General features: G+C 46.4%; 1 protein-coding gene across 1 annotated transcript in view; it reads right to left on the reverse strand.

The window, feature by feature from the left end:
- Positions 1–7,124: 7,124 nt before the first annotated feature.
- The window catches only part of ZBTB7C (zinc finger and BTB domain containing 7C), a 141,532-nt gene continuing 135,787 nt past the window's right edge, over positions 7,125–12,869 (reverse strand). The window contains exons 4-5 of the mRNA XM_033164533.1: positions 8,760–9,426; positions 7,125–7,428 (exon numbers count right to left, since the gene is read on the reverse strand). Of these exons, the coding sequence (XP_033020424.1) occupies positions 8,790–9,426 (637 nt within the window). The 3' untranslated portion in view covers positions 7,125–7,428; positions 8,760–8,789. The remainder of the gene's footprint in view (positions 7,429–8,759; positions 9,427–12,869) is intronic.

Below are 12,869 nucleotides of genomic sequence, written 5' to 3' on the forward strand. Positions count from 1 at the left end.
ATAAGAGGGAGATATCTATCTATCTATCATCTATATCATCTATATCATCTATTTATCATCTATCTATCATCTATCTATCTATCTATCTATCTATCTATCTATCTATCTATCATCTATCTCCTATGCAAATTCAGAGTGGAGTCCCCAAGACGGTTGGATGGTGCCTTACACCTCCTTCTAGCAATTCCTGCAGCCAAACGGGTGCTAAATGTCTTGCTCTGCTTTCCTTTGGACTACATCAGCGAGGCCAAGAGAGGGGTCTTGCTGTTTGGGCAGCCTAGGAACACCATACACATTGTCTAGGTTTGTGCCCTGGGGAGGTCTCTTCAATAACAGTTTGACTTCACCCCCAGAGGCACACTCCATTGTCTCTTGAGAGGGAAAGGGAGCTTGGCATGGGGACATTGATGTCTCTCTCCTGCCCCAAAGCCAATCTGAATCAAGCACACAATGTGGAGTTGAAGGAGCTGGGTATGTTTAGCCTGGGAAAAAAGGAGACTGAGAGGAGATATGATAGCCATCTTCAAATATCTAAAAAGGGCTGTCACGTGGAAGACAGAACAAGCTCATTTTCTCTGAAGGGAGAAAATGACTTAAAGTTACAAGAAAGGAGATTCTGACTAAACATCAAGAATAACTTTCTGATGGTAAGAGCTGTTTGACAGTGGAGCAGGCTCCCTTGGAAGGTAGTGGACTCTCCTTCCTTGGAGGTTTTAAAGCAGAGGTTAGATGGCCATCAGTCATGGATGCTTTAATTGAGATTCCTGCATTGCAGGGGGTTGGACCCTCCAACTCCACAATTTTATGATTCCTTCAGGCCTCACAGATGTGCAGAGATGCTTACCTGAGTGCTAAAGTCACATCTACTCAATATGCAAAACTTGTTGTATGTCAGTCACCCATAGCTTCATTTATTCCTATATTTATGTATTTATCTTTGTAATCCCCCCTTTTCTTTTTTCTTTTTGCAAGATGTCATCATCTTCTCTCCACCATTTCCTGCCAGGCATGTTCATAATTTCCTCTTCCATTAATTTATTCCCCCCCTCCAGTTTTACCTTTTCAGATATTTGGAAACCTTGCCTCTAAAATGCTTTTCACAAGATAGCACATGTTCCCATCTCAGCTTACTTTGAAGTTTATGGCTTCCACTTGGACCTCAACTGGTCTCTGTGGAGTAAAAGAGCATCCAAAGGACACAGAGAATGACATGCGGATTCCCACAGTTTCCATTGTTCAGAGCAGATGGGAGGGCTGTCAGGACCCATTCCTGACCTGGGTTGGGTATTGTCCAATCCAGGATCTCTGACATCTGGAGCTGCAGCTGAAAGCAACAGGTGCTTAGGACTTTATTAAGAACCTGCCAATGGCCCATCTAGTCCAGCGTCCTGTTATTACAGTGGCCTATCAGATGCTTGTGGGAAATCCGCAAGCAGGGCCTGAGAACAAAACACTCTCCCCCCTCCTGAGGTTTCCAGCAACTGGTATTCAGAAGCATTGCTGCCTCGGACCTTGGAGGAAGAGCCCAGGCATCATGGCTAGTACGGTAGCTGTCCATTGCCCTTCCCTCCATGAATTTGTCTAGTCCTCTTTTAAAGGCATCTAAGCTGTTAGCCACCACTGCCTCTTGTGAGAGCAAGTCCATTCTAACTGTGTGCTGTGCCCATTGGGTGTCCATGACTTATACACGGGACGCGGGTGGCGCTGTAGTCTAAACCACTGAGCTCCTTGGGCTTGCCGATCAGAAGGTTGGCGGTTCGAATCCCCGCGATGGGGCGAATTCCCGTTACTCTGTCCCAGCTCCTGCCAACCTAGCAGTTCAAAAGCACGCCAGTGCAAGTAGATAAATAGGTACCGCTGCAGCGGGAAGGTAAATGACGTTTCTGTGCACTCTGGTTTCTGTCATGGTGTTCCATTGCACCAGAAGTGGTTCAGTCATGGTGACTGGCCACATGACGCAGAAAGCTGTCTGTGGACAAACGCCGCCTCCCTCGGCCTGAAAGCAGGATGAGTGCTGCAACCCCATAGCCACATTTGACTGGACTTAACTGTCCAGAGGTCCTTTACCTTTTTATCCATGAATTAAAACAATGCACTATCAAACATTCCCCACTGATATCAGTGGGAGATAGAAGTAAACACGCTTATAATAATAGAGTTTGACATCTAGGTCTATTTAACAATACCAGTGATCCATCTGAATCAGACAAAATTCTCCCTATGATAGCATTGCATCTAGATTAAAACTGGCCGCAGGTAACTGCAGAGGCAGAGTCAATTTACTAAACCTTAAGTGGATTATGCAATATGCATTTCTAATGCTTCCTGTGTTCATTTAGTTGGGCCACCATTTCTGCTTTGAAGAAGTCACATGGTGGGGAGGAACAGGAAGTTCTGGGGATGAACTCTTGGTTCACCCCAAACACCGCAGTCTGGTTGTGGTCCGTTCACTCTCTCCAGCTTTCTGCAGTCTAGAAATAGATTTCCATCATGGGAACTATTTGATGGGATATTCATTTATTTGTCACCTTATTTCACACGATTCATTTTGGATGTGTTGTAAGCTTTAAAGAATATCATTTTTAAAAAAACAAAAACCTAAAATTCATACCTCCTTGTAAACCGCTTTAAGGGGTGTGTGTGTTTATAAATTTTATGAGACAAATAAATGAAATAAATACCACTGTTAGGCCAGAGGAATGTTGCAAAATAGCATGCAGGTGTTTCGCTTCCCCAGAACTCTTTATCAGGCCTTGAGAAGATAAAAAAATTTCATGTGTTCGTAGTAAATAAACACTGTGCAGTTTGTCTGCGACAGTTTCCCACATTATTTGGCCACTAGATGGTGTTGAAGAGCTGCACAGATTATTGTTCTTAAACCATAGCTTAGCGGTGAAACATCTGCACTGCATGCAGATAGACTCAGGTAGGGCTGGGAGAGACCCATTTGAAATTATGGAGAGTCGCTGTCAGTCACTGTAAGGAGTAAGGAACTCAGGCCTGGGGCCCAACCTCTGCTTATAAACCTCCAAGGGAGGAAAGTTCACAATTTCGCAAGGGAGACTGTTCCACTGTCAAAAAGTTTCCCCCTATGTTTAGTCAGAATCTCATTTCTTGTAACTTGAAGCCATTGGTCCAAGTCCTACTCTCCAGAGCAGGAGAAAACAAGCTTGCTCCATCTTCCATGGGACAGCCCTTAAGATATTTGGAGATGTCTATCATATCTCCCCTCCCAGTCTCCTCTTTTCCACGCTAGACATACCCAGACTCTTCAACCATTCCTCACAAGGCTTGGCTTCTAGACCCTTGATCATCTTAGTTCTCCTCCTCCTGCACACATTCCAGTAAGTCCTGTTTAATTTAATGGGGACTTATTTCTGAGCAAAGACGTACCAGATTGAACTTTTAGAAGGTTTAGGATTAGGGAGGCCTTAAGAAACAGATGCAGATCAAATAACAACACATAATTCTGAGGAGTTTAGGACACTGGTTGATTTGAGATAATATTTTATTTTGTCCACGGGTTGCAAAAATGTGCAATAGGTATGTTTACAGGACCGGCTCCTTGTCAGCGGATGGGATTTGCAATTTTTTCCCCTGCCCCCCAAATAAATCAAATGGAAGGAGTCTGGTCACATCCTGCTCTACAGCAATTAGTGCAAGTAAAACATTTGCTCAACATGTTCACATGGACTGCTTACTGCATTGGCCAGAGTTGCTCATGCAAGCTCATTCTCAAGGTATCTTGAAACATCTGTGCAGAACAACCACTTGACTAAAAGGAAGGTTTGCAGGATAATTGCCTCTGCCCCATGTCCAGTACCACATGGGTAACATTTGAAGCAGGGGAAAATGCCATGGTTTGGGACTTCTGCTTCGTTCCTCATGTCAAGTGTTATCGGTGTGTAATGAGATCCAATAATGTGGAAGCAGAAAGGGTAATGGAAAGATCAAAATAGTTGGGGCCATGTGTACTTAATGCTTAATAATAATAATAATAATAATAATAATAATAATAATCTGCCCCTGAGCAATACAAAAACTGGGTCCTGTGGCTTGCGTAAATTATGCAAACTGAGCAATACTGCATCATTTCTTTCAACTTTGCATCACTTATATTGCAGGTTTTCACCACTCCTACTATTCTGCACAATTGATTCAGGTTTCTTAAGTCACAGGGAAAGGGCTATGGTGGGCCCTGAATCCTTGCCCGCTGGCAATTTTTAAATTGGCTTCTGAAATTTCAGTTAACACACACAAAAATCTCCAGTGCCCCTCTCTGCTTCCATGTGCCACACAGTGCAATTCCCCTCATCTACCACAACAAAGGTGGTCGCTGTGGACTGGACACCTGTACAAAGCAATGCCTCTTGCAGAGAATTCCCTCAAGTAGCTTTTGGGAAGGGTGGATGAATCCAGGCATCAAAGCATTGGGCCCTGTAGCAGACTGGGGCATTTTACTGCAATCTGTGCTTTGATTGGTTTACTCAGGTGTTTCCCACCACTTCCTTCTCTCTCACACTTGATTACTGTGCACTTTGCGATTGGCAGCTGAAGGTGTGAACTGACACCACTGGAAGACCTGTGCGTTGGAGGTGCTGCAAACAGATATGCAAGCTCTGCCTGTGGTTTTGCACCTGTGGTGGTCCATTCAGACATGCCTGCGATGGTCCATTCATCACTTGGGAACCAGCCCATACTCGGGAGCTCAACCCACTTTTAGTATTGATTCCAATGGGCTTTGGCCAGCTCAACTATGTTGGACTGTGGCCTGTCAGATTTTGCATTGTCTACAGACTCCAGCAATACCCTTGATCAGAATGAACCTCCCTGGGCAAGCTGGTGCATCAGAATATTCATCCTGCACATTGTGAGGAATGAGTTACAGGATAGCGAGCACCCTTAATATTCCGCATGAGTGAGAGGCCCTCCCCTCCAATTCTGCGCTCCAGATAAATGGAACAAATCAGTTGCAAATATCTTCTGCACAAAACCCTGCTCAGTTATACGCCAGCTTTATTCTGGACCAGAATAAAGTCTCCAAATGTTGGAGATGCGTATTGGGAATGTCTGCATGGCAATTTCCTGCTTTAGCACTCGCAGATACGATGGGCAAGTTCAGGTATTACCCTCTAAATGTGGGAAGACATGTAAAGCGCACCTTTCTTCCCGTGCCGGCATCTTCTAGGGCAGAGGTGGTGGACCTGTGGCCCTCCAGATCCTGCTGGACATCATCCCTGACCACGTTTTCTTGGGCTTACAACAACAACAACTAGTAAGTCACTGGTTCTTCATCCCTGATCTAGGAGGACGTCACATGTAGCTGGAGGGGTTCCTTCTGGGTCACACCATTCCCCACTTCCCCCAAAAGAAGAAAGTACTTGCAACCTGCTAGCTGCATCGACCTTCTGACCAGAGAGAGAACGTCTGTGTCTACTATTTTCACAGATCTCTCTGGCAGCAGGTGTTTTTGCCCGAAGTTGGGGTGGGAAGAGAGGCAGAAAAGCCCATGCCAGCACCACAGTTGCTTCCACCTGCATGGCAGACATGTGGATAGCTTCAGGGGAATTGAAACGCAAGGTGCATGGGCAGATGATGAAGCTCGGAGATGCAGCTGGTGCATAACTGAGCTTCAAACCCATCTCCAAAGTTCCAGAAGCTGCCATAGTCCAGAACCTCTTGTGTGCTGTGATGCCGACACAGAGAGAGAGCTTCTGCTGAAGCGAGATTTCCTGTTCACTTCAGTGGAGGGGCAACCATCCCTTTATGTGTGTGTGGTGCTGAAATCCTTTTGCAGAGCAGATCTCTCATCAGGGCACCAACCACAGCTCATTGCACCAAAGTGAGCAGCTGTCCATGTTGCATGACTTCAAATGTATCTCCAAAATCACAGGGTCTAGAAGTATGGATTATTTATATTAAAAAAAAAGAGAAATAAAGCAAAGAAAAGCGGAAGGTTGTCAGAATCTAGGTTCCAGATGCCGTGGAAAATTCTACATGTACTTGATCACAGGGAACAATTAGCCAAGGGCAGCCCACAATGGGGTATTCGCCCCCTCGAAGCAGGCAGCTGCAATTATGGGATGCCAGGGGCCCAGCACACCTCTGCATTGCAGTGAAATGTCAAGAAGCTGCGAGAGCATTATGGTCTGTAATGTCCCTTCCACCAGAAAATGAGCCCAGCTATGAGCCAGCTAACATATAACCCAAATGAGATCATCCAGGGGCAATCAGCCTTAACTTGTTAACAACAGCAACACAATCAGCGCCCATTGTTCCCTTTAACAATCAAGAAGTCTAATAAGGTGCAAAGTCACATGGAAAAGGCCTTTGGAAGCAGCCCAATCTGGGGGTCCTGTAAGTCAAACTGAATGGCACTAAATGTACACAGGTGGGTTTGAACTGGGTGTTGTAGTTCAAAACGTTTGAAGGGCACCAGGTTGGGGGAAGGCTGGGTTAAATTATGGAACACCTGCTAGCATCTATTCACACATTACGTTTCTTCGGTGTACCCTGAAGATGTCTTAAGCACATGTGACCCATATACTTACAAACACGTGCATTATCGAAGTATATTTGTCAGAAAGCCATGACCGGCCACAGTTATGTTACCTGCTGAGTGTACACCTGGTGACAAACCCAGGTTTGCTGCCCTGTCATGTGTGAACCAGCCTTTTCCTTCCCCGTGTTTCACTGATGTGCATCTTTAAAAACCCTGCATGTTGCCAATAATTTAAGAAAAAGAAAATCGACGAATACTGCTTAATAAATACATAAAAGTATCTTTTCCGGTCTTTTAAAACAAGAATCTAGAGCGTCCGCAAGAGTTAAGGATGATTGTCCCTTGATTATCTAAGGCAAATCTGTTTGACATGGTATCCCACACCCCACCCCATTCTTCTTTTTACATAAAGCAGTCACATAAAAATAGTTATAAATAGAAAATTTCCAAAGGATCTTCCACCCTCCTGACAATACCCCCATCCCGACAAACAGGAAACATAACGAAACCATGTCCCTTTTGCTTCAAGTTCTTGTAGATTATACAGTACTCAGAATCTTTGGATATTTTACAAGGACTCCAAATCGTAGGACGCTCCCCCCCCCGGCAAACCCTCCCCGCACTCAAATAACCCCTCAAAACCTGAAGGAAGCCATAATCTGCAAAACAGTAGCTCAGAGAGATGTCTGTACATTTAAAAACAAAAAAAATTAGTCTGACGCGGTTCTCAAAAGGTTCTGTTCTCCTTCCCCACACTGGTGCAAATAAGAGAAGTCTTTTGGTGGGTTTTAAACAAATGCAGGCAGTTGTGTTTTTTTGGGGGGGGGGGGTGATTTAATTTCCAACAGTCTTCCAGTAAGAAAAAAAAGTCTTTGATCCTTGAAAGGTCCCTTCACCAGAGGGAGCCAAGCAGTGCGGAAGGGGGCCTAGGGAGAGAAAAAGAAAAGAAATTTCAGGTACAGGGAACGTTGCTTTCAGTAGTCCATTCTTTAAAGTCACAATCCTATGGTTTTTCTTTCATTATTCTTGGAAGGAAGACCCCCCCCACATAAAAAATGGGGGGTTCGCCTTGCCATGCTCTCTGGTAACCTCCCAGCTAGACTACTGCAATGCACAGTTTGTGGGGCTGCCCTTACAGACAACCTGGAGGCTTCAATGAGTGCAGAAACTGTCTGCTGGAATTTCAACTGATACACATTGCACCTATTCTGAAAGAATTAACATTGGCCGGTTATGTGCTTCCAAGCCCAATGTGAGGTGCTGGTGCTTTAAGGCCCTAAACAGCTCGGGACCCCAATGTTTCTTCCCATAACAGACTGGCTGTGTCTTAAGATCTAGCACTCCTCTCCTCCGTTGCGTTTGGAGAGACAGTTATCTAACTCTGCCTCTTCTTCGGTGTTCATGGAGATGCAGCCATTGCAGTCAAGTCACTCAAGCACAAAACAAAATGGCGAATGTAATAAGATACAGTGGTGCCTTGGTTCTCAGACGCCTTGGTACTCAAATGCCTTGGTTCCCAAATGCCGAAAACCCAGAAGTAAGTGTTCCAGTTTCCGAACATTTTTCGGAAGCCGAACATCCGATGGGGCTGTCGGCTATTGTTTCCGGAGCACCTGCACCAATCAGAAGCCGCGCCTTGGTTTTCGAACATTTCAGAAGTCAAACGGACTTCCGGAATGGATTAAGTTTGGCGCTTTTGTTTTTGCTACTTATTTTGCATTTTTGTTTTTGAGGCTTTTGGGGTGAATTTGTTTTTGTGACCGTGTGGGACCCAGTTCAGCTACTGATTGATTGATTGTGTGACTGCGGAAATGGATAAAAGCCCCCCATCCAAACAATGACTATCATCGGCGCAGGTAAGAAAATTTTAATTTTTACCATCTACAATACTGTCTTATTTATTTTATAGTACAGTACATTGATTACCGCTTTCATTTTATGGATCAATGGTCTCATTAGATAGCAAAATTCATGTTACATTGCTGTTTTAGGGGTTGTTTTTGAAAGTCTGGAACGGATTAATCCGTTTTGCATTACTTTCTATGGGAAAACGCACCTTGGTTTTGGAACGCTTTGGTTTTGGAACGGACTTTCGGAACGGATTAAGTTTGAGAACCAAGGGACCACTGTCCTTTCCATGTGACCAGAGTTAACCAATCACATGTACTGTATGGGACAGAAAGAAGTAAAGAGTCAGTATTGCACATTATTTGGCTTCCTAGCTGAAATTTATCTCCTCTGCCAACCGTCAACCTACCAAAGCCATCCATTGGATAGAAGGTGGCACTTAGTTGCTCGCTTCGGAAATGGGAGCAAGGTGGTTGAGTCCCGCCAGTCCATTGAACCCCGTCCCCCAGGGGTCGGGAAGGGAGAAATACGGCCGGGCCGAGAGGCTCTCATTGTGGCCCAGCGCGAAGGCAAAGAGGCCTCCGTTCCTCTCCACGTCCAGGTGTGTCCTCCCAAACAGCTTCATTTGGGTTTCCTCAAACTGGCTCTCCAGCTCTTGCAAATTCAGAGCGTTCTTGGCCCCGTCCATAAAATGCTTAGGGCTGGGGCCCGGAAGGCACATCGCCGCGCTGCCAAGGTGGCTGCTCATCTCCTCGAGGGCCGGAGGCACCAGGAAGCTCTTGTCGTCCGGCTGGCCGTTCTGCGCAAACAACAAGCTGGCCGCTCTCCAGGTGGCCGGCTTGCGCCCCCTCCTGGGCCTGGAGATCCGGCAGCTCTGTCGCTTGATGTGGCGGTGCAGGTGGTCCGAGCGGGTAAAGCTCTTGTAGCAGAACTTGCACTGGTAAGGGCGGATTCCCGTGTGGATACGCATGTGGTTCTTCAGGTCGTAGTTGTGGACGAATTTGGCGTTGCAGTGGATGCAGAGGTAGGGCCTTTCTCCCGTGTGCTTCCTCATGTGGATCTTCAGCTTGTCTTGCCTGCAAAAAGGAGAAGCAACATTATCAGTTCTGGGCAGCTCCGCTGAATATGGAGTTGGAACACGCCTATAAGGTCCTGTCCGAATCTGTGGCCCTCTCTATGTTCTCAGACTACAGTTCACAACATCACTGACAGCTGGCGGATGGGAGTTGGGAATCCAGCAGCATCTGGAGTCACAAGATTGGGGGAGGCTAGTTTAGGAACACAAGAATGTTCTGGAAACCAAGCCTTATGGGGAACGGTTGAGGGAGCTGGGTATGCTTAGCCTGGAAAGGGGAGACTGAGAGGAGATATGGTAGCCATAATCAAATATCTAAATGGCTATGGAACATGGAAGATGGAGGAAGCTTGTTTTCTGATGCACTGGAGAGTATGACCAATGGCTTCACGTTACAAGAAAGGAGATTCTGACTCAACATCAGGAAGAACCTTCTGTTTGCCAGTGGAACAAACTCATGAGAAGTGGTGGACCTTCTCTGGAGCTTTTTAAGCAGAGGTTGGATGGCCATCTGCCAGGGATGCTTTAGTTGGGATTCCTGCACTGTAGGGGGGTTGGACTAGATGACCCTTGGGATCCCTTCCAACTCGACAATTCTATGATTCTACGAATCAGATGGAGACTCTGTGGCCCGCCCAATGTTGATGGACTATAGCTTAAGGAAAAGAACCACAAAACCCTTAAGAGAAAGACAACTTTAAAAAGGGAAACATTCAATTAGAAACTGCATAAACATTGCTTTTTAATACTCCATAAGGTAACATGAACATCATAAATGAATATAAATACGAGGCAAGCACTTCTAGGACACTGCCAATTAAATACTCTGCTTCTAAAAATGTCAACAACCAGATGCCTGTCGCAGTGGCCTTCACATGGATCTTCATGTTTTTGAAATGCTAAGATCCCGTTTTGAATTAAATAATAATAATAATTTGTAATGTGCATTTTTGAATTTATGTGTTTCTTCTCTGGAAACCGCCGGGGGCGGGGGGGGGGCTTTTTGGTCCAAAAGGTGGCATGTACATAAACTGTAAGAATCCCCAGGTGGGTGGGTGCTGCTTCCTGCACAAGCCCCCCATGATTTCTGCCGTGGTGGCAGTTCCAGAAAGTTCCATGGCAACTGCTGTCCTAAATTCATTGGCTCCTTCAGGTGTTTTGAAGCATCTCTAACAGATGACTGGCCAACTTTTTTTTTTTTTAAAGATCTCCAAGAACCATTGGGTAGCTTAATCATGGAGAGAACAATACTTGCTCGTCCATACTTATTTTTCTTAATTTATCCAGCTGCCAAAAAAACCAATGGTACTTGGCATAAAAACATGGGCTATGTTGTCAAATTCACACGCACAGTTCTTTCGATGGGTCTGGCTGTTAACCAACAGGATGGTGGCTCAAGCCCACCCATGGACAGCTGTGGGCAGGATTCCTGAATTGAAGGGGGTCGGACTAGATGACAATTCTATGATTCTAAAATGGACTAATTTAGTTTAGGGTTACCAGACACCCGCAGTTCCTGGGAACAGTCCCCAGATTTGCAAATCTGTCCCCGGGAAACGTGGCAGTGGCAGCCTCAGCAGCCCGGAGCCAGCCTGGTAGCGCAGTTGGCTCTGGCTGGTTTCAGGAGCTGGTTGCTGCACGCTGCCATGGTGCCTACCATTTTTCCTGTGCCACAGCAGAGAGCAGATCCTGAAGCCAGCCAGAGCCAACTGTGCTACCAGGCTGGCCCCTCCTGGGCAACGGCCACCTGCCCGTGACTCCCGAGCCTCCCTTGATCTGTCAAAACAAAGGGGGAAGGGGGAAGGAGATCGGGGAAGGCTCGGGAGTCACGGGCGGGTGGCGTGCCGTTGCCCAGTTTTTTTAAGAAAACAACAACTCTGCGCATTTATGTTTCACAGGGTGCAAAAGAAGGGCTTTGCACCTTTATACAATATGCATGTGTGCTTGGGCCCAGGGTCTTTGGCCTCACCATCCCAACTATTGACTCCCTGTTGCTACTCAGCTTCAAAAAAAAAAAAAAAGTGTCCCCAGATTCATTGAAAAAAATCTGGTAACCATAATCTAGTTGGGATTTGGGGACTTTACTTCCAAGAGCTGGATCAAGGCAACTGAAGAGAGGCCACACCAAACACAAGAACTAATAGGCTGAGGAACCTCCAACTTTTGCCACAGTAGCTACAGACACAAGTCATTCCTGGAAACCATCTTAGATGCCACAACTGGACTTCGCTGTGCGGAAAGCTTAGCACACAAAGAACTGAGCGAGAAGCGAGCTCCTGGAGCCAGCAGGTGGCAGCACGAACCCACACCCCAAAATCCACATCACATTTCATTTCTTCCATTCCGTTTTAAATGCAGTTAAGGGTGCTGAGAGTTGTTAGGAGACACTGGTCCTCCTCAGAGAGCTACAATTTCCAGAGTTCCCTGGAAGGAAGGACTGGTGGTTAAACCACCATGGAAATGGGAGCTCTGTTGCTCCCCAGATTCTGCGGGGGAAGCCACGGCATCTTTTAAAGTGGCACGATACTGCTTTAAATGCACAGTGCTGACGGCAGGGGAGGTCAAAACTCAGTAAACATTCCTTAGATGCAGAACTCAGCAACCGGCATCTCCATAATTCGGGGAGCCCTGGGCAAAGTGTCATCCCATGGCCCCCATGATGATTGGCAGCAGCTATCCAGGGTTTCCGAAATCGAGTTTCTCCCAGCTCTACTTGGAGATGCTGGGGGGGGGTGGAACTGGGGCCTTCTGCATGCAAGGCAGGTTCTCTGCCACAAAGCTATGGCTCTCCCTAAATATGCCAATATTTGGCTTGGCAGCACTCATGCGATTGCTTGCCAGGCAGCCCAATTTCTCAACGCATGCCCACTTTTGCTGCACCACTTCATCGGCCAGGTGCTGGATGTCTTGACAGTGGCATCACAAGATCAGACTGAGAAACAGGGTCACAGGGAGGGCTATTGTGAGCGCCATTGTCCTTTGTGCAAACTCCACCCTGTTACACAGCCAGCCCGCATGGCTTCTATAGGGGTAGCTTGCCACTAAAAAACCCAAAAAAACCCACACTTCTCTGGTGCACAGTGTATTCTGGGTGTAGCCAAGGGCTGCTGTTTACCTTGTGTACAGGATGAGACACCCCACCCATTCCCAGCTGAAACAAAGCCGGAAAATGCATTTGATCATTGCATTTGCCCCTAAGAAACCTCCAGTGGTTTGCTTTGTATGCTGTCCAAGTCCAACCAGAGCCCGCAAGCAGGGCTTAGAGGTGATGGTCCTCTCCAGCAGGTGCTCATCATCAACTGATATTCAGAAATATACTGCACCTGAACTTTCAGGTTCTATGTTGCCATCCTGGCTAACAGCCTTTGATCTTCCACCAGAAACATGCCTAGCATTTTCTGAAAGACACATAAGCCAGCAACCGTCACCACTTCCATGCTTCAA

This window comes from Lacerta agilis, chromosome 11 (assembly GCF_009819535.1).
Source record: "Lacerta agilis isolate rLacAgi1 chromosome 11, rLacAgi1.pri, whole genome shotgun sequence".
Classification (NCBI taxonomy): domain Eukaryota; kingdom Metazoa; phylum Chordata; class Lepidosauria; order Squamata; family Lacertidae; genus Lacerta; species Lacerta agilis.